Consider the following 21,688-nt stretch of genomic DNA (forward strand, 5'->3'; position numbering starts at 1 on the left):
GCCATGATCTCAAAGCGTCTCCTATGTTGATGGAGCAAGAGTGGAGCAAAGAAGCATTCTAATGAAATCTCTGCTCATTTTTTACTTTCTTCCCGAGGAGCTAGTCAAATGGGACCACTCAAGGTTCAGCAGCGTGGCCATGCTGAGGATAATCAAATCAACCTGGAGCAGAAGCATGTTTGAGAATCGAGGGTGTTTCCTTCTGACCCAAATGCAGCCATCCCTGTTCGAGGATTTTCAGGTTTGATCCAAGGCTCACTGACCTCAGTGAAAAGACGACTTTGTCAGACAAGTGTTGTGTGTAATGAGTAATGTGTAAAAGCCAAAGCTCTGTAACTGGCCTGCCAGGTTTCTATTCCAGAACGGGCAAATGGAAGAAACCTGGCCCATGTTTCTCTGAGGATGTTCTAAGTATTTAGAACCAATTTGCCGATGCCACGTTCTAAACATCAGGCTCAGCCCTGCACAGTTAACTCACTTACCCCTCATGTCGTTATCTACCCTGTGCCAAGAGGGCACAACATGCTGCCAAATCATCAAACTCTGATCACGGATGCCAGTGCTTATGTTTTACCCCTAGGGTTGCCAGATGGTTTCAACAAAAATACCAGGCACACTTGACATTACATCACAATCTACATTCCATCTTATTTAGAAAATACCGGACATTCCTATTGTCTCAATTTGTTTCCCGAACAGAAAGCTCAAATACTGGACTGTCCGGTTCAAAACCGGACACCCAACAACCCTATTTACCCCTGCTTTGTAAAGCACTCCCTAAGGGGCCTGGAAATGGAGAATTAGGCCCATGGAGTGGTGCTGAATCAAATGCTAAGTATCTTCTGTAGCACATGCAGTTCCCACTCTCTGCTTCCCAGAGGAGCTCAGCACCTTGCAGGATAAAACTTAGTCCACAAGAGGCCCTCGAAGTCCCAAGACCACTCCTAGTCCCATGGCTACAAAGGAATCTGCCTTCAGTTCCCTAGAGTAAGGTGGGACAGGGGTACTGCTGGGATTCCTGTGGGGAGTGGCTCCTACTGAAATACATCTGCAGCTATGAGAAAAAGCAGCTAGTCAGAACCAGGATAGACAGGATAAGGAATGAACTCGGATGTCTTCTGACGCTGTTTTGCAAGACAGAGGAAAAAGGCAAGATGTCAGATAACTGAGGAAATGAACGCCCCACCCAGCAAAAACAGACAGATTCTCATTGACATTGAGACTAATGTAATTTAGATCCAGATCTCATGTGCTGTGCCATCTCAGGGCGATGCCATGGTGCCAGGGCCAGCTTTAGGAAGTGCGGGGCCCAATTCGAACAATTTCGACAGGGCCCCGCAGCAATTTTGGTTGAGCAAAATTCCCCCTCTAGGCACGGGGCCCGATTAGGGGAATCGGGCGAATTGGCCTAAGGCCAGCCCACGATGGGGCGTTCTGCTCACCGTTGGGTGGTACCGCCTCCTTACGGGGCTGGGCATTAGCTCCGCCAGGCCACTGTCCTTTCCAGCAGTCGCAACTATGATTTAGTTGGGATTGGTCCTGCCTAGAGCAGGGGGCTGGACTTGATGACCTTCTGAGGTCTCTTCCAGCTCTATGGTTCTATGATTCTATGACTATCACTCTGTTTCTTCCTCTTTCAGTCTGCTCATCATGAATCCGCTCTCTGGCCAGATCACTGTCTGGTTCCCCCTAAGGGGGTGTCCCAAAGTCCTTCTTCACTCATGGTCTCAGGCAGTCTTCTCCAGCACTGCCCTGATGGTGTCGGTGTCACTGTCCCAGGAGTTGCTAGGGGAACCTAGGCCCGTCCTCTACTTTGGGTTCCAGTTCAGGGACCCTCTAGTCAGGAACCAAGGTCTGTTCCTTCCTGAATCTTGTGGCCTTTCCCTGAGCTTCTTCTGTACATTCTGGTTCACCCCATGCCTTTGGGTTTTCCAGCAGAAACGCCCTCCTCCTGGGGATTAGCCACTGGGTACCTGCCTCTGCAGCCCCAACCCCAACCCCACCTCCCTTTTCCCAAGGAAGGACTATTGTTGCCAGTTTCCTAAGTTTATTAACCCAGCTCCACCCTTCCCACAGATGGGATCTCTCAGCCCATTAGGTCTTCCTGGCTTTCCTCCAGGTATTGCCTACAGCAGCAGTTCTCCCTCCCCCCCTCGCACCTCCACGAGACATCTACAAGCATGTCTGATGCGATCTACCAAAATAAATTCAGCCCACGGTAGCCTGGCCTCAGCAACAAGTTCCACACCGAGTAAAACAAAAAAATAATACTCTGTTTATTTTTGCACTCATGTTATCCTTTTCTTTTTCATATTATAGCTGTGTGTGCTTGGGTTTAACTGGATAACTATGCAGAAACATAGTTGTTGTGGCGCAAGAAGACCGTGGCGTTTTCAGAGTATGCTGGGGTGGAGGGAGCTAGAAAGAAAAAGGTTAAGAACCCTGGCCTATAGGTTAATTGGCCTAATTCAGCCCTTTAGATCTTGTGTGGGTGCCCTATCGCAAATGGTCTTTGTCACAGCAATAAGCCCAGCTGCTAAAGTTCTATTATCTATGTGCTGGTAACAAAACACATTCATCATTCCAAGAGTTTCCTACTGGGAAATGAAACTTGGAATCCCAGCTAGCTTGTTTTAGAAATTAACACACACTAGACCTCTTTGAACTTGGCTCTTTTAAGTCACAGTCCAATTGGCTGACTGCTATTTAACTGTAGGTCTGATACTCATTTACACTTTTTTTTTTTAAAACACACTTCTCCAGCAGTGTAAAGGCATTTTGAAGGAGGCATAAATATAATTGGCTTGTAGGGATGTAAAATCCTGTTTAATTGGTTAACTGGTTAAACATTAGGTTTAACAACCACTTAAATGGAATCCTGTGGGAGGGGGAGGCTATTTCTACCCAGCTAGAGGGATAGCTCAGTGGTTTGAGCATTAGTCTGCTATGTCCAGCGTTGTGAGTTCAATCCTTGTGTAGGCCATTTAGGGATTTGGGGCAAAAGTTTGTCAGGGATGGTACTTGGTCCCGGTATGAAGGCAGGGGACTGGATTTGATGACTTTTCAAGGTCCCTTCTAGTTCTAGAAAATAGGCAATCTCCATTAATTTATTTATCTTAATTGGAGTGCCCCTCTACCCAAAGTGTGGTGGGTCAGGCTGGAGTGCCCCCAGCCTGTGGCACAGTGGGCCTGGCGGGGCTTCTCTAATCTGGCCAGGCCACTGGTTAACCAGTAAACTGCTGATGCCTAGAGGTTAACTGGTGACATCCCTATTGATCTGTTGATTCGATTTGCTGTGAGCAGGTTTAATGGGCACCCTATTAAAATAACCCACAACGATGAGTTTTTACCTACCTAAGGGGCTCCTAACATTTCTAACATGGCTTGTGGAAGAATTCTAAATAAATAAATGAATAAAATCCCCCTTGTTCATGACAAAAATATGCAGGTGATGTAATACTGAGAGAAATTTTTACTTCTCAGTACACAGGAACATCAATAATATTTGTATGCATTCGTTTTTATTAAAATTAGTAAGCAAAAATGCTGCACATGTCCCCCACAAATGGAGGCCAGGATGTGCCCCGTGTGCTCATCATACTCTTTTGGGTGCATGTCCCAGAAAATAAGATGCCAAAACACATTCTCGTTCTCTGTGGAAATGCAGAACAGAGAGGAGGCACTGCTGTGATAGCTGGGGCCTTGTATCTTCCTCCTTTTGTTGCCGCAGGGAGCGCTGCACTAATGCCCATATTTAGTACAGGTTGTTCCTCTGAACTGGATCCATGCCTTATCACAGGTTACAACACAGGTGACAGACAAAATGGAAGCACACCAAGCCAGACGTAGTTTAGCCGAATGAGTTCTCGGGCCCACACCACTTCCTACTATACAGTCTGGAAGAACAGACAAATTCTTCCATGGTGCACAGCAAAAAAATTCAAAGAGCAACTCAGCTGACTGCAGTTCTGAGAACCGTGAGATGGACCCTCCCCCCAAAACCTTAGCACCACACACACAAGTAAGGCTGGGCAAACAGCCATTTTGAGTTGGCTGGCAAGTCCGGGGCGGAGTAGGGGAGCCTGGACTACCCTGCCTTGATAATAAAAGGTGATTTCTGCCTTGTCCACAGTCCAGATCTCTAAAAAGCAAAACCCGGGCCTGTCTCAGGTCAGGTGCACCTAAACACGTAGGCAAGGTTTGGGAGGCAGGAATGTTTTGAATAATTATGCAGATTAAGCATGGTACACGAGACCACATCAAGAACACACGACAAGCACCCTTGTACTGGTGCTTCTGTTTGTGATGAGCAAAAATTACAGAATACAGCCATACAACTGTCAACCATGCACATAGCAGCAACATCCTAAGTAGGATGTACTCCAAATAGGGGCATTTTATGCATCCGACACAATACGTAATCAATTGGTAAATATTATTAGAATGACCAAGTCTCGCTTTGGTATTGTAGTCCTCTTTCTAAAGGTGCCTCTGCTTATTCTCTGGGAAGATCCTGTGTGCTGCAGTCTAGCCCCAGAGACTACAATTACGATGAGCCCTGGAAGAAACCAGGAAGGAAGTGACTTTTTTGGGGGAAATCTGAGTCTCTCCACATGTGTGGAGGAAGACTCAGCAGTCTGTGGACTCTTCCCTCTGTTTCTGGAGCAGAAAGGGAGCCAGGCTGCTGTGGAGGAGTTTGATCCAGTTCAGGAGCTGTTATGTTGCAGTTACAGACTGGGACAGGGGCCTTTGGAACTGGGATCTAGCAGGCTGCTTCTGGTTGCCCTAGAGAGGAGGCCCTTTGGCTGTACTGGTGGCTAGAAGCTACTCTGCATCCAGCACACAGAAGGAGACTGAGAGTAACTGGGCATCTTTGGGAAAACGCTGCCTGGGACAGACCTGAGAGATACAGACTAACTCCTGCGTTTAAAGAGCGGCAGAGAGGCCAACCCAGTGAACCAGAGCTGCTGCATAGCTTGGACCCACATACACACGACCTACAGAGAATCTCTATTACAGCTGCAGTTCTTCAAGCGCGCCCATGCAAGCAAGAGTCTGGGACTCTGAGTCCAGGGGTGTGCACACTGGGGTGGAATAAATATTGGTAGTACAAATGGCAGCTAGATAAGTTCCTTTTATTTCTGCATACTTTGTTAATTGATGTTATTCACTGTTAATTTGTTAAATCCTGTTTCTTTAAGTTAAGTAAAGGTTGTTCATTCTAATGCAATCTATTAGATGGATATTATTTATGATTTGTAATTGTTGTTCTGGAGTTAGATCCAGTTTATTGCTGGAATAAGTTTATTCCTGGAGGTTCCCAAGGCACACCAGTAAGTGTGTACAGGGCCAGCCAGGTGGCGGCACTGCCATTATATGTTCTTTATGAGCAAGGGACAGCAGCAAGGGAGTGGATAGGGTTTCCCCAACTAAACATCACCACCACTGGGCTATTCAGGATCTCCTTTTATGTTAAAACCATCAGGCGCCCAGGCACACCTGTGAGTGTGACCGGCTCCCAAGTAACCCGGGGAAGAAAAAGAGGGTTACACTATAAAATGGGCTTAGTAAGAACAATTGATGGGAGGGCATGGGCAGGACTGACAGGTCCCGCTCGACATAACTAGAAGTAAATTGTCCCGTCATACCAGTGCATGGTGTTCCAAAGCGTGGGAAGAAAAGTAACCACGACCTCTTGCCTGATACTGTAGGTAGCAGACAGGTGAAGTGTAAGGGAACTAGGCTTTATTAGTGTATTATAGTAGCTCTTCCATTAATTGCTTTCGCATTGCTTTGAGCTGTATTAAGTGCTTTAGAATGTATAGTCATTGTTTTTAAGGCTTGTAAAACTTAAACAATTGTATTAACTGCTTAAACCTTGCAATAAATAAGAAAGTGGTTAAGTATCCCTGGAGCGTCCTGGTTTCCCTTGTATCTAACATAAATTGAACCGCACGACAGGGCGGGTGGGGAAAAAAAGAGGGGATACAAGAAAAAAGTGTGTTCTTGGTTTAAACTGAAAGGAATTTTTGAAAATTTTGATGACTCAAAAAAAGATCATTTTGGCATCAAATGAAAATGTTTTGTTTTGAGGGATTTTTTTTAAACGTTGCACATTTAAAAAATAAAATTAAAAGGGAAATTTCAAAACCAAGTCATTTCCAATTGAAAAAAAATCAAAGAAAAGCTTCATTTGGAAAATATCAGAACAAAACATTTTAGATTTTCTGGGATTGTTTTAGGTTTTCCTGACCAACAATTCAGCGAGGTCAACATACGTTGGGGAAGTATGTCCATGTTTCAGTCAAAAAATATCACCCAGCTCTATCCAGCAGGTTGAGTGTCATTTTTCAGAGTCGCTGCTCTCCCTTGAGCTGACAGGAGAGAAATAACTCCAGTTACATGCACTCCAGTTAATTCTACAGGGAAAAACATAACCTCAGTGGTAGTTTTTCACTGTCACCCACTTTACTCCATGCAGAGGTCTCATGTCACATGCGAGGCTTAGCATCATAGAAGAGCAGTGGACATGAGCAAGGGATCTCTTTAGCAAGGCAGTGAGCCATCCTAGCTAGACACAAAGATTGAATACAGAACTGGGAGGCAACAGCAAATGAAAACATTTTTAATCCTCTTGACGTGAAAGCAGATGTTTGTGCGCGGGGGTGGATTCCTCACCAGGATGAGAGAAACTCTGACATCACCAAGCAAATTTTGTATTGTAATCATCATATTTATATTAATTCTTCTATTCGGGGGGGGGGGGGGGGATGCAATATATATCAGCTGACAGCGCTGCTCTTTCATGGCGGTTTTGAGCGTATGCAAAAGCTGCCTAGAAAAATGAAGGGCTGACATCTTGCTCAGCTAACAAGCAGTTCTGGAATTTCATTTGCTTTTTGTGGGGAAAATAGACAGTTCATCAGGAGCTCAAACCAAAAGATTCCTACTGTTGACTTCAGTGGGCTTGGATCAGATCTTAGAGAAATACATTTGAGATCCCAGCAGGGAATACTAGATGTTTCGCACTTGAGATAATTATCTGAAATTGGTGACTGCATCCAACGATAAACATGAATCAACCAGTCCCATAGCATGAGAGGATCAACAAGAGGGACAGCAAAAGATGGGGAAAATACAGCAGAAAGAAAAAAAGCTGCAGTAGGAAATGCCATGTATGTTAACACAGCTCTCTGGTTTTCAATGATGCTATTCCAAAGGAAATCTCCCCTCCCCCATTTCATAAGTATGCTATGCCTCTTGTTTCTCATACCGCCATCCTATCACATTTCAGAAAAATAATTAGCAGAGAGGTGTCGTCTCATGGTGCCCCCTCACAGCCTAGGAATGGCTCTGCAGGCACCTGCTTCAGTTTCTTTTTGACTTCCCAGAAATAACCACTCACAGCAGCAAGTTTTTAGAGCAGGATTCCCCCTCTCCTGGGATCCCAATAATTCAGCATAGTTTTGCTCCCAAGCCAAGCCCCCTTTTCATCAGAGTTCCTACTGCTTGCCTTCTAAGACTGGCCAGTGCAAGTTCTGGTCTCCCAGCTCATCAACTCACCCTTTAGATGAGAATCTCGCAGCCCTCTTCCTAAGCCCTCAACAGTGTTTTCTTGGCTTGGCCTTGAAACCTCTTTTTGAGAGCCCCACCCACTCATTGCACTTATCCTTTAATCTTCCCATCTGGGTCCAATAACCATTGAGTGGTCCCTGTAAGCTGTGTGCTTGTGCAGCCACTCAGGAGAGAGTCAAATGCTGCCCAGCTGATTAGCAAAGTGCCACAATTAGGGGTTTTTTCCCCTACTTGTGGTGCACACTTGCACATGCCTCGGTGCACCTAAAAACTGTATTCCACACATAGATGGAAAAATTAGAAGGAACATTGCTAATAACCCCAAACCTCTAGCTGGGAGGGTGGAAAGGGAGGCTCACCCCGCCCATTCTCCAGGCTCCTGGCCTTTAAAGAATAATAGTCTGAGTTTTTCCCATATTTTCCCCCCTTCTAGACATTAACTGTCCCCCCCCTCCAGGACTAACTTCCTTCCTTAGTGACTGCTTCATTCACTTCCCTGGACACACTGTAGGGCTATGTCTACACTGGCGGGTTGTTGCGCCAGAAGTATGCAAATGAGGCTAAGCATGGAATATCACTGAGCCTCATTTGCATATCTAATGAGCCGCCATTTTTTTGGAAGAGGCTCTTGCCCTAGAAGGAGCTGTCTACACTGCCCCTTCTTGCGCAAGAAAAACCCTCTTGCACAATGCCGTTACACTGATTATTTTCAGGAATAACGGCATTGCGCAAGAGGGGTAGTGTAGACAGCTCCTTCTAGCGCAAGAGCCTCTTCCGCAAAAATGGCAGTTCATTAGGTATGCAAATGGGGCTCGGCAATATTCCACGCTTAACCTCATTTGTATACTTCTGGCGCAACAACCCGCCAGGGTAGACATAGCCTAGGGGACTTGCCTTGCAAATGACCTCTAGCCATAAAAGGCAAGTACCCTATTATGGGTATGTGCTTCAGATGTAACAATGATGACTGATGTATAACTGTACCTACCACGGGACACAGGTGTTTGAATTTGCCTGCTCTAGGGCTGTGTGGAGGCAGGAAAAGGGAATAAGGGAATTTGTGTGCAGCCATCTTGGTCTTGTTAACAAGAGAGCAAGAGTCAGGCTAAGTCTGTGGCCTGACAACGCCAGATCTATGATTAGACGCTGTCTTTGCCTCTCGCCTCCATAAGGAGATAAGGATAGAACGCTGACTCTGGCAGGGACCTTGGGATAAGGAGCATCTGGGTGGAACTAAAATAACTGTTAGCCAATGGTGTTTGTAATGAGAAGGAGACTAATTGTTATTGTTATTATATTTAATGGACAGTATAGAAACTGCATCATAATTGCTTGTATTCGAAGATCTGCCTTGGGGGGGCTTCCCCCGCCCCCGTCCGAACCAGTTTTTCCCTTGCTGCAGCTCATAATAAAACTGCCTCTGGCTACTTGTTGCTTACAAACGCAGAGTGAGGACAATGTTTTCTTCCACAGCTGTTATCAGGTTAACTGTTTATCTGGTAAGCAGCACCCTTAATGGATAACCAGTATGCGGGAGCAGTACCCCGCCCCTGCCCACAGCCTGCTGCAGGTGGAGGGCTGCTACAGCCCATGGGGCTGGGAACCAGTGCCCCTGAATGGGGGATTGGGAGCAGAAGCTGGCCACTCTGTGTGTGGGGCGGCAGGCTCTTGCTGCTGGCGTCCCTCCCTCCCCCACGCAGGGGATGGGGGCCGCAGTCAGCAGCCCTAAGTGTGGGGCAGGGGCCAGCAGCGGCAGCCCCAAGCATAGAGGGGGCGGGAATGGAAGCTGCCCCCTGCACTTGGGGCTGCCAGATCCTGTTGCCGGCCTCCTGGGTGGTTCCTGGTTCACTTCATTAACTGGGATTTTACATCCCTATTCTGCACCCCACTATTTTTGGGGAGAGGGGGAGCTTCATGTCTTGGACATTCAGGGAGGTCAGACTGTTTATCCTGTGGAAGAAAACAATCCTTTTCACAATCTCTCTCCTGACTCTCTCTACGTGAGAACTCCAGATTCCTAACCTGGGAAGTTTTCTGGCTTCATTATTTTAAAAAGTTTGTTTGTGTCTGCCTAGCAATGAGGTCCCTTCCTTCAGCCGCATTGTCTTCAGTAGCATTAAAACATACGTGGCTAGACACAAAGCTCACCTGTTGATTTGAAGGGACCAGAGAGATTCCAATGTCAAGTAGAATCTAAAAGATCAAAGTAATGAAAGTCTATAGGGGCTATGTGATGGGGTCTACACCCCACACTGGTATAGAAATAGTTAATAGGAGCCAGAGAACAATTAGCGTCCCCAGTTGCACCTGAAAGATGGGCCAGCCCTGATAAAGGCTCAGCCCCCGTAGGCGTAGGGTAACTAATAAAGGCCGTAGAGACTCTGGGTTGGGATCAGAGTGAGATACGCTCTTCTGACAGCTTTGGTAAGAGACACACTAGAGCTGCGGGTTCAGAAACAGAGAGTTGGACCTACAGGGAGGAATCCTCTAGCAGGCCTCACTCTGTGGTCTGCAGAAAAGGGATATAAAATCTCATTTCATTGGTTAAATGTAATCTTTAACTGATTCAAGGGGAGGGTTAGCTGTAGTGACACTCCCTCCCCCACCCCTTCAGGCAGGAGCTATGGTGTGTCCGGGCTTGCTGCAAACAGGGGCTGCCTGTGGCTCCAGCCCCCACCGATTAACCAGAAATAAGTCGCATCCGTTAAGGGTGCTGCTAACTGGTGAACCCTTCACATCCCTACTGCAGAGAGTGGGAAGGGGCGAAGGGCCCGTGGAAGAGTGAGCCAGCCTGGGACTGGAGAACGGGGCCTAGAAACAGGCTAAGGTAAGCGATCGTCTTGGAAAACAGAAAAGGAGGCTGAGGGTGCAGACTGCCCTTAGTTGTGTGTTCCAAGGTCTGTACGGCTGGTACCCAAAGTACCGGAAAAGTCTATGAAGGGTCTAAGGACCACTGGGCCAGAGCTGGGCTGCAGATCTGGGGTAAGGCCATTGGACCAGGGTTTGTGGGACTCTGTTGCCCCTGAAAGGGTGGAACTGAACGTGACTTGGCTAGAGAGTCCAGTATTGAGAAGAGGCCGACCCTGGCAGGCAGCAGTGGCTGGTGACAGAGGAGAGCCTGCTATGCTATGCTCCACTATGACGGGGATGTGGGTTGGTGAGTCACACTCATGCAAGGGAAATGAAATGGCATTTTTAATATTGCTTGTTTTTGCAGTGTGCCACTTCTGTAGGAAACATGCTAGATTGGATGTGTGTGGGGCGGAGGGGGGCGTTAATCCTACATTGTATTTTAATGTTACTTGACCTCTTCCCCTCCAAATCTTTCACTATTCCCTGCCTCCCTCCCCCCGGCCACTCCAAAAAAGGGGGGTCTTCAGATCCTAAGGGAACCTTCAGAGGCCTGCAAATCTCCTAGTAGAGATTCTGTACCTCAGCACTGGTCCCAGGGCCCGAGCAGCATGATGCCCTGGCTTACCTTGGCAAGGCACCTCCCCATTTGCTGCTTAGTGCCTTGCACCTGCGACAAGTAAAGGCCAAAATGACTAATATGGGCCTGATCCAAAGTCCACTGATTTCAGTGGACCTCTTTCCATTAATATCAGGGGGCTGAGGATCAGGCTCATGGTTGAAAAATGCCACTGCAGACAATGGTAGGTCTGAATGTAACTGGTGGACAGAATGGAAATATTAGGATTTTGTATCTTTCCCCAACTGTTAGAGAAGATCCTTAGGGCCAAGAGTGCTACCGCACTGTGTTTGCATAATGCCTAGCACAATCTTCGTTGGGTCCTAGGCCTCACCATAATAAATATGAATAGCAATAATAGTAGTGGCAGACTGGGCTTTTCTGACCACATTATAGCAATGACTGTACTATGAAATTAGCCATTCACTTTCACCATATTGCACTTTTATCTATTCTCTAGCCACATTCTGTTTTCTTCCCCGGATCACCAGTCTAAGTTAAGTTACCACTGCCTGTCTCATTTCCCCAAACAGGCTACGTCCAGACTGGCATGATTTTCCGCAAATGCTTTTAACGGAAACGTTTTTCCGTTAAAAGCATTTGCGGAAAAGAACATCTAGATTGGCATGGACGCTTTTCTGCAAAAGCACTTTTTGCGGAAAAGCATCCGTGCCAATCTAGATGCGGTTTTGTGCAAGAAAGCCCGGATCGCCATTTTTGCCATCGGGGCTTTTTTGCGCAAAACAATACCGCATTGTCTACACTGACCCTCTTGCGCAAAAGCATTTGCGCAAGAGGGCTTTTGCCCGAACGGGAGCAGCCTAGCATTTCCGCAAGAACACTGACAATCTTACATGAGATCGTCAGTGTTCTTGCGGAAATTCAAGAGGCCAGACTAGACACAGACATATTGAGACTAAGTGCATCACAATGGTACCTTATCTTAGTCATCTCTTCCTATGGCAGATACCAGCCAAAATGTATCTAGAAAAGCTTTTCCTGATTTTGGACATGTCCATTTAGTGTCCAGCTGAGTTTAGAGAATATCCTTCTTTTAGAGACCGTTCAACAAAAACTTCTGTGATTGGTAGAAGGAAATGGGGGGGGGCTAAGGAAAGGGGATGTTTCAGAGGGTCTGGTCAGTAAGGCTATGTAAATGAGGCAAATTGAAAGTGCAAATGAAGTGCGGATTTAAATATCTGCACTTTCTATTTGCTTCATTTACATTCCTCTTTCGAAAGAGAAATGTAGTTTAGACGTGCTCCTAAGGCTGGTTCAAATTTTTTGCTCATGTTTGAAGCTTTCCTAGAAGAATCTTTCCTCAGCTGAGCCAATCTCTCTCAGTAATGCTAAAGGATTACTATTTTGCCATTTTAAAGAACTTTAGTGATTTCTGTGCCCCGATCCTGTAGTGAGAGCCACACAAATTGATCCCTGCCCTATCCTCCCAAACTACACTAGAGTTGCCAGGTGTCTAGTTTTGAACCAGACAGTCTAGTATTTGAGCTTTCTGTTCGGAGAAAAAAATTGAGACAATAGATGTCCTGTATTTTTGTTGAAACCATCTAGCAACCCTAAACTACACTGAAGTCAAATACCCCCATGTAAATCTGCCTGACTGCATTCCATTGCCCTTTTGATTTAAATTTGGGGAGCAGGAAACTTTACTTTACTTTACTTTACTTGTACCTTTGTACAGTGCCTAGAATAAATAGGCCTCTAAGCACTTTGTTAATAAACATATTCAAAGATTGAGACGAGTGCCTAAGTAACAGCTCCAGAAGCCAGTCTTGTGTACAGAGCAGGTACAGCATGAGGAGTGACAACACAAGATAGTTTTCCAGAAATGCCCTGTGCCCACAAAAGCTCATACCACCATCTACGTGTTTTGTTACTTTACCAGACCATTTGTTGTTTTTTAAGTTTATCCTGTACAGACTAACTTGGCTACCCCCTGAAGCTTTTGTTTAATCTTGACCAAGTAGGACAATTTATCAGTGGGCTGGTCACAATTTTTCCCTTGAGCCCCCGTTTTGTCAAATTTTAAACTAAATGACTTTCTTTTTTCAGAGAGAACCTGCTTTCCTAACCCCCCTCTCTCCCTCCTCCAAAAAAATATGAAAACCAAACAAGAGTTGTTTGTCAGTTTTGGTCTAAAAAAGTTCTTGGTTTGGGGGTGGTTTTAAGCAAATGATTTGAAACATCACATGATTATCACGTATTGCATCCATAAGTATTAACAAACATCATGTTTATTTGAAAGCATCAATGACACATTGCATTTGAATTTTATTTGTACATCAGAATAGCAACATATTCAGTGAGGTACTGCTATTTGCAGTGTTAACTTTAACAAGGGAAAATGCTGTTTGAAAACAACTGTAATATCATACACAAAGGTAACGATGCACCTGTGATGCACAGAACATTTTTGGTGTGTACTGAAACATATGGGCGGCTGCATGGCATTAACTGTTTAAAAGGGGTTGAAAAAGTGTATGTAGGGGTCTTATCTCCACATCTGTCTGCCCCCCAGCAGTTCTGTCCACCCAGCCTCAGGTCTATTCCTCCTGCATCTCCTGGAATTCTTCACCCCAGTTTTCCAGGCCTGGAGGAAAAGGGAGGGGGTGCTGCAGGGAGCGCCTCTTGTATCCCTACCCAGGCCTGGTGTTGCTGGGATGGGGAGGAGCAGAGGTGCTGGCTGCCCCATTGCTCACAGGAGGGGTGGGAGAAGGAAGGATCCAAGCTGCTCTAAGCTGCGGGAGTCTTTCCCATCCCCCTTTTGCATCCTCTCAGATTGGTATTTGGTTAAGGGAAGGAGGAGAGGACTCTCTCTGCTTCCTCCAGATGCTCAGATTAGCTGCACTTCACCAAAAGTGGGGAAAGCAGCCTCCTTAAGTGGTACCAAAAACCTGAGCATCTCAGCAAGCTGGCTGGATTCTTAGCCATTTCATTTCCCAGGCCTGCAACCTGTTTTGACCTGGCTCGCTTTAAGTACTGGTAGTTCTCATTTGCACTGAGAAGGAATGTGCACACAACGCCCACATAACGAGACTATGATAACAGGTACAAAGCACTTGCTGCCTTCATAGCACTTCACGCCTGTGAGCAAATTAATCCTCCCAACACCACTGTGAGGTTCATAGAAAAACACTATTATTCCCCATTTAGAGATGAGGAAACTGAGGTGACTTGTCTAATGCCACCAAGCAAATACACACAGAGCCCAGATTAACATTCAGCCTCACCCGTGTCTTCATGTAGATGTCCTAAGTGGTTTATTTGACACTCCTACTCACTCTAAGGGTTTGCTCCAAAGCTCAGTGAGGTCAAAGAGAGACAGTCTCAAGAAAATTGATTCCTGGCAAAAAGAATGTGAGGGCTGAAATCATCTCTGGTGTAACTCCATTGAGATGAAACTGGCCTCGAGGTTTAATCTGGTGAGGGGAAGGGTGGTTAAAGCTACGCCCCATACAAAGCAAATTAATACTTTTTGGTAGCCTTTGCTGATTAGAATTTTTTACCTGGAATTTTATGATACATCTGAATATACAAAATGTTTATGGTACTAAAATCAGGATTATGGGGTGAACCTTTCTGAAGAAATATTTGAAGTTTCACAATGGCTTTATCATTCTACACCTATACTTTCTAGTTTCTCCATTTGAGGTAAAACAAGTAAACATGGAAACACCTACATACCCTCCCCCATAAAATGAATGGGGAAAGACTGAGGAGCATTAACACTTTGAAAATGACACAAACTTCCTCAAAGCAAATCTAATAATCCCAGAATCTTGCAGTTTGTTGATGTAACTTCATACAAACCCTGACCCAGCGCAGCATTTAAGCACATGCATAGCTTTTAATTTGAGTCCTACTATTGGGATTACAAGCATGCTTAAAACTATTCTTGTGCTTGACTAGATTGGTGTCACAACAAAGAAATTCCCTACAACCTAGGGATGAGTGCACTGCTTCTTTTCAACTATTATCCAGAGAAATGGATATACAAGCTATTCAGAACATTTACAGCTGCTAAAAGCTACATTTTCCTGTTTTCTTGATTTGTACAATGGCTAACCGGGAGAAGAAAAACAGCAGGAAAGGGTTTTCCTCCACGCACTGAAAAGAACAGGATGTAGCTGTGAGGTTCACAGCTAACTCTTTTGTGTTAAGTTCACATTTCTGACAAATACGGCCTCAAGCACATATTAAAAGCTGCAAGACTATAAAGGTGATGAGTATTTCAAGAATAAGTACCCTTATAACCAGATCCATATTTTTCTTTAGCACTTTTTGTACTCTCTGTAGGCATGATGCTGCTCCATTTAAATAAACAATAAAACTAGTTTTGACTTGATTGGGAGTAAGGCCTGGACTCTTAGATTTTCAAAAGTGGGAGAGAGGTTATCTGAATCACCTTAAAGGGGCCTCATTTAAAAAAAATACTGTACCACCAGCCTTCTGAAAATCAAGCCCCATTAGGTCTCTTAAACAGAGCACCCAGAAATGGAGGCGCCTAAAATCATTAAGCATTTCTTAACAAAAAAAAAGTCTGCTTTGTCATACATTTATTTTATAAACATAGTCAAGGAAGCAATGGTGAGGAGCCCAAAGAAATCTGAAATGTATTTAAGGAAAAAAATCACCAAGCTAGTGCAGATGGCACAGGGCCCATGGTTCCATCTGTGCCCTTTCCCCCTTTTGGAGCAAGGAACCCAGAGAATGAAACTGACTGGACTTTATATGCAGCTCCAGAGGCACATGGAAACTCACCTTCTCCACAACACTGCCCACCCCTACAAGGGCTAGGAATGACTTCACCTTGAGAACATAACTTAATTTCCTATAGTCTGAATTTGCTAATGGCTGTTTTTAATGAATGGATGTGGAACAAATATACTTAGCCCAGACAATTTACAAGTTTCTATGACACAGTAAGACATATTTGACTAAATCAGGGATGGTTTGGGTTCTGTATTTTGACAATTACTGGGCAACTCTTCAAATATCTTTTCCTAACTTCTAGCCTCCTTCTTATGCTTTTCCTCTGTAGTCACTTGACTACTCCTCTTAGAAAGAGTGGTCCAGATTGTCAAATTTAGTAAAATGGCAGCGGGAGTTAGCAACTAAATGCATTTGAGCATCTGAGCCAATGGGCCTAATCCAATATTCTTCACATAGGCCAGCACCTTCCAGAGCTCATGGTGCAGAACCAGACTCCAAAAGATGACACTCCTAGAAATGACTCCATCACAGTGACCCATCTATGGATCATGGTGCTTTTACCCATGGTCCCCATGCTTTTACCTCCTCCCATTTCCTGCCTGTCTTATACCTAAAAACATTTTGAGAAGCATCTTTTTTCTAATTTGCCAACCGTTTGTTAAGTACAGGTAGGAAAATAGACTAAGTTTGGCAAATATGTTAAACTCTAGCCCTGCAAACATTTGTGGGGAGGGGAGGGAGTGACTCTGCACACATGAATAGCTCCATTGGATTCAAGGGGACTGCTCAGCTGCATAAAATTACTGATGGACACGAGTGTTTGTGGGATCACGAGGGTGATTATTCTGAGATATTTCTCTCTTTCAAAAGTTCAAATGAGCACTCTGGCATGATTTCTTTTATTGTTCAAAAGCAGCTTATCACTTTGGGCCTGAGCCTTGTCCTGTTAAAACCAGTGGGTGTTTGGATGGTGATTTCAGTGTGAAAAGCCCTGGGCTCTTGATCTAACGGGCAGGCTGACTGACACTTAAGCAGTGCCAACCTCTCCTCCCCCCCCCCTTTTACAGTGAAAACAAAAGTAAAGTGACATAAAGAAAGCACCATTGACAGAATATGGGAAATGCTGAGCACACAATTACACTTAAAGCTGCCTCTCCAGAGAACCCTGAAGCTCCCCTCCTCTCGGCCAGCCCCCTACCCTTTCTACCTTTACCTGTAGTCATTGCCTACTGCTTTGTTCCCTGCCTGCTCGGGCACCCAGCTGTAGTTGTCGGTGGCGCTCCTGGCTTTCTTCTTGGCCTTCCTGGCTTTCCTCTTCCTATAGATGAGCAAACCCAGGGCAAAAGCCATCAGCAGCAGGATCACCACCACGCTGCCCAGGATGTAGTACAGGAGCAGCCTGGGGCCATCGGTGGCGCTGGCCCACTCGGGTTCCCAAGGCCCCGCCGACCTGCTGACCGCAGCTGGCTGCAGCGTGCTCTGCTCCGCTCCCCCAGGCTCGGCTCGGACGGTGGGGTCTGAGCGCGGCGCTGGGCTCTGGCTAGCAGGGAGGGTGCCCGGCGGGTGGCCACCCCCCTCCGCCGGCTCCGCTTCTCCCGGGGGGCGCAGAGACGGGGCCGCGCTGCCGGGGCCCCGCAGGGAGGTGGGGCTGGGGCGCAAGAGGCAGGAGACGCCGTTGGGGGCCAGCGCCCAGCCCGGCGGGCAGAGACACTGGTAGCTGCCGGGCAGGTTGAGGCAGCGCTCCTGGCAGGGCTCCCCCAGACACTCGTCCACGTCCAGGCAGGCGGCCCCGCCGCCGTCCCGCTGGTAGCCCGGCTGGCAGGCGCAGAGGAAGGAGCCCGGCGTGTTGGTGCACAGCTGGGCGCACGGCGCGCCCTGGGCGCACTCATCCACGTCCCGGCACTGGCGGCCGCTGGGCCCCTCCGGCTCGTAGCCCGGCGGGCAGGTGCAAGCGAAGCTGCCCTCCGTGTTGACGCAGCCGCCCGGGCAGGGCGGCTGCGGGGCGCCGCACTCGTCCACGTCGGCGCAGCTCACCCCGTCGGCGGCCAGCGCGTAGCCCGCGGGGCAGCGGCACTCGAAGCCCCCCAGGCGGGCCAGGCACTGCCCCTGGCACGGCTGGGCGCGGCAGAAGTCCACCGGGCTGCACGAGAGCTGGTCCCCGGCCAGCTGGTAGCCCGGGCGGCAGGCGCAGCGCACCGAGCCGCCCTCCAGCGCCTGGCACTCCTGCTGGCAGCCCCCGTTGCTGTAGGCGCAGCCGTGGGTGGCCGAGGCGCACAGCGGCCCCGGGCTGCTCCACGCGAACTCGCCGCCCGCCTGGCCCCGGCACACCAGGAAGGGCCCGGGCGTCTCGCCCTGCGGCCCGCAGCGCACGGAGGCCACGGAGCCGAAGGGCACGGCTGCCAGGGAGGCGCTGCCCACGCCGAAGGGGGCGGTGTAGGTGAGGCTGCCGGGCCCGGCCAGCGCCAGCGGGCGGCACATGCCCTGGAAGCTGAACTTGCAGAGGTAGCCGAGCGCCCTGGAGGACGAGGCGCTGCAGAGCCCGTCGGCCCAGCCCAGCACGGCCGTGCTGTTCCCCTGCAGGGTCACGCAGCGCTTGGCCGTGCAAGTCCCCCGGGGCTCCCGGAGCCAGCCGGTGTAGTCGGTCTCCTCCCCTCCCGAGACCCAGCTGAAGCCCTTGAGGAGCTGGTGCTTCTGGTAACACTTGCCCTTCTCCCGGTGGAGCCCGATCCAGAACCTCGCCAGCCCCTCTGGCCCGGCCTCTCTCCTCGGCAGCTTGGCGAGCAGCTCCTGGATGTGCAAGGCCTCTTCCTGGCTCTTCATGGTCACCAGGTTGCCCCCGTTGCTCTGGCATTTGGCCTGGGCATCCTCCCAATTGTGCGTGCCCCAGTGGAGGGTGTAGCAGGCCATCCCGGAGCACAGGACCTCTGCCTCCTCGCTAGCCCAAGAAGGCACCCCCCAAAGCAGCGTCTGGCCTAGGAAGAAAAGAAGAGCCATTCCCTTGCTTGCTTTGCTCTGGTCTGGTAGAGAGCTGCAGGATCCGTGCTGTTGCTGGCCTAGGCACCAGATGAGACCTGCAGGGGACTCGCATCAGATGTTAGAACAAAAGAGCGGAGGCTGTTTGCCTTTCAGATCCCTTTGGCCCAAGGAGCTGCCCTGCATGCATCCTGTGCTGTTGCGTTTCTTAATTGTCACTGGAGTCCAGAGTTTCCTGTGTTTTAGTTACCGGTGGCTTCATCCTCATGGTTTCAACTTCCTATGAAGCAAAGTGGTTTAATTCCAGTTTTAAAAAAGGGTTACCATAAAGGGCTTTCTTTGTTTTGGCCCAGTGCTTTGCCCTATCTGTTGAAATGCTGCTTTCTTGTTTTGGTTTTAAACGACGTAAGCAACATTTTCATTAGTAACTTTTTGTGACTTCTAATAGGGCGTTCTCATTTTTCAGTGTCTATTGGAACAGAAAAGAAAAAAAAGATCACAGAATCCCTAACTGTGACCCTAAGCATAGTTGAAATTTCATCTTCTAGAAGAAACTGAATACTCGGTGCATATGTCATCCACACAATTAATTTCATGTACTTTTTTTTTCTTCATTCTTTCACTTTAAATAGATGGAAAAGTCCCTAAATAGGGATTGGGTCATGAGAATGTCTGAGCTCCAAGCACTAAGCCAAGATGTTTATGGGCACTTAACCAATTCTTACTTGGTCTACAGGGGGGAGTTTTCTGAATATAGCCCAGTTAGTCAGTAATCTGTTGTCCAAAACCAGATACTGCAAACAAGAAAAGCACTGAACACCAAGGACATGGGGGCATTGCAACAATGATGTTCCAAATTAATGGTTTTGGAGAACTTACAGATCAGTGATCAGTTGTTTCATTAATAGTTGTAGCTTGATCCAAAGTCAGTGAAGTCAACTGGAGTTGGAAAGAAAGGGCAGAGTAGTTAGTGTGGTAAGTTTTACTAGATGAACAAATACATTAAAAATGCATGAACCATCAGGCCCCAAAAACATCCTAAAGGGCTGGCAACTTTTACAGAAAGCATAGTTGATACTAAGTTGATTGTCCCCTTTGTAATCAATTAGAAATACTTCCTTTGAGAATCAGAAAGTGTTTTACTTACTTGAATTAAAACTCACATTCACGGAGGTGGAATTATTTAGAACATAAGAACGACCGTTCTGGGTCAGATCAAAGGTCCATCTAGCCCAGTAGCCTGTCTGCTGACAGTGGCCAACACCAGGTGCCCCAAAAAGGATGGACCGAAGACAATGATCAAGCGATTTGTCTCCTGCCATCCTTCTCCAGCCTCTGACAAACAGAGGCCAGGGACACCTTTCTATCCCCTGGCTAATATTAGCCTTTTATGGACCTGACCTCCATGAAATTATCTAGCTTCTCTTTAAACTCTGTTATAGTCCTAGCCTTCACAGCCTCCTCTGGCAAGGAGTTCCACAGGTTGACTACACGCTGTGTGAAGTAGAACTTTCTTTTATTAGTTTTAAACCTGCTACCCATTAATTTCATTTGGTGTCCTCTAGTTCTTTAGTTGCCCTTTTTTGAACCCTTTCCAAGGCCAAAATATCTTTTTTGAGGTGAGGAGACCACATCTGTACACAGTATTCAAGATGTGGCTGTACCATAGTTTTATACAAGGGCAGTAAGATATTCTGTGTCTTATTTTCTATCCCTTTCCTAATAATTCCTAGCATCCTATTTGCCTTTTTGACCACCGCTGCACACTGCGTGGAAGTTTTCAGAGACCTATCCACAATAACTCCAAGATCTCTTTCCTGTACGTATAGTTGGGGTTATTTTTCCCGATGTGCATTACTTTACACTTATCCACATTAAATTTCATTTGCCATTTTGTTGCCCACTCACTCAGTTTGGTGAGATCTTTTTGGAGTTCCTCACAGTCTGCTTCTGTCTTGACTATCCTAAACAGTTTGGTATCACCTGCAAACTTTACCACCTCACTGCTTACCCCTTTCTCCAGATCATTTATGAAAAAGTTGAACAGGATGGGTCCCAGGACTGACCCTTGGGGGACACCACTAGTTACCCCTCTCCAATCTGAAAATTTACCATTTATTCCTACCCTTTGTTTCCTGTCTTTTAACCAGTTCTCAATCCAAGAAAGGACTGTGAAAGGAAGGTATTGAGGCCTACCCAGAATATGTCAAATGAGCACCAGTTTAATTGTAAGTGTAAAGGAAAGGCAGCATTGTCAGATACAGGAGTTAAAAAAAAAACAAGAAATAATAACTTCTCCTACAGATATATCCTCCTGATTTACCTTTAAACAATTTATGGTGTTAACAAATATATAATACTCACGTTAAGAAAGATAGAAGCATTGTTTAGATTCAGGAGATATTCTTTTCTTTGTTTTTCCTTTCTTTGGATTTTTCGTTGCAACTTACGACCGGTGTTCGTTCCCCTTTCGGAGCTTATGTACTGCAGCGAGATTCAGTGCCAGGGAGGGAGCCCTGGTTGATCAGACCTGGCTTTTTGGATTCGCAACCCTTCCGCTCTTGGTCTGTTTCAGCCAACCTTATATACCCTGTTTTGGTATTTTGGTACTCCTCCACTCATCTGACAATTGCTGACGTTAGATTTTTGTTGTCTCATTCTGCCCTTACAAAATCTTTTGTCTGCTCCTTTTGGGGTAATCAGCACTTTGTTGCATACTGCTGTCTGAGTTACTTACTTCCCTAAAAGCGGGGTTATTGTTGGTCATCCAATCAAATTTTGTTTTTTTTATTTTTATCTCCTGTATCTGACAATGCTGCCTTTCCTTTACACTTACAATTAAACTGGTGCTCATTTGACATATTTTGGGTAGGCCTCAATACCTTCCTTTCACAAGGACCTTCCCTCTTATCCCATGGCCATGTAATTTATACAAGAGCC

The 21,688-nt window shown here is 46.8% G+C and overlaps 1 protein-coding gene across 5 annotated transcripts in view; it reads right to left on the reverse strand.

The window, feature by feature from the left end:
• The window catches only part of CD93 (CD93 molecule), a 29,052-nt gene extending 7,608 nt beyond the window's left edge, over positions 1 to 21,444 (reverse strand). Inside the window, exons 1-3 of one of the 5 annotated variants that reach the window (XM_075925738.2) lie at positions 21,113 to 21,444; positions 19,628 to 19,687; positions 16,989 to 19,028 (exon numbers count right to left, since the gene is read on the reverse strand). In XM_075925738.2, the coding sequence (XP_075781853.2) occupies positions 16,989 to 18,769 (1,781 nt within the window). In that variant the 5' untranslated portion in view covers positions 18,770 to 19,028; positions 19,628 to 19,687; positions 21,113 to 21,444. Of the gene's footprint in view, positions 1 to 13,278; positions 19,688 to 21,112 lie in introns of those variants that run through there. The other 4 variants (XM_075925736.2, XM_075925739.2, XM_089777557.1 and 1 more) reach the window with 4 other exon arrangements.
• Positions 21,445 to 21,688: the final 244 nt, after the last annotated feature.

Source organism: Pelodiscus sinensis, chromosome 3 (genome assembly GCF_052426305.1).
Source record: "Pelodiscus sinensis isolate ZL-2025 chromosome 3, ASM5242630v1, whole genome shotgun sequence".
NCBI classification, from domain to species: domain Eukaryota; kingdom Metazoa; phylum Chordata; order Testudines; family Trionychidae; genus Pelodiscus; species Pelodiscus sinensis.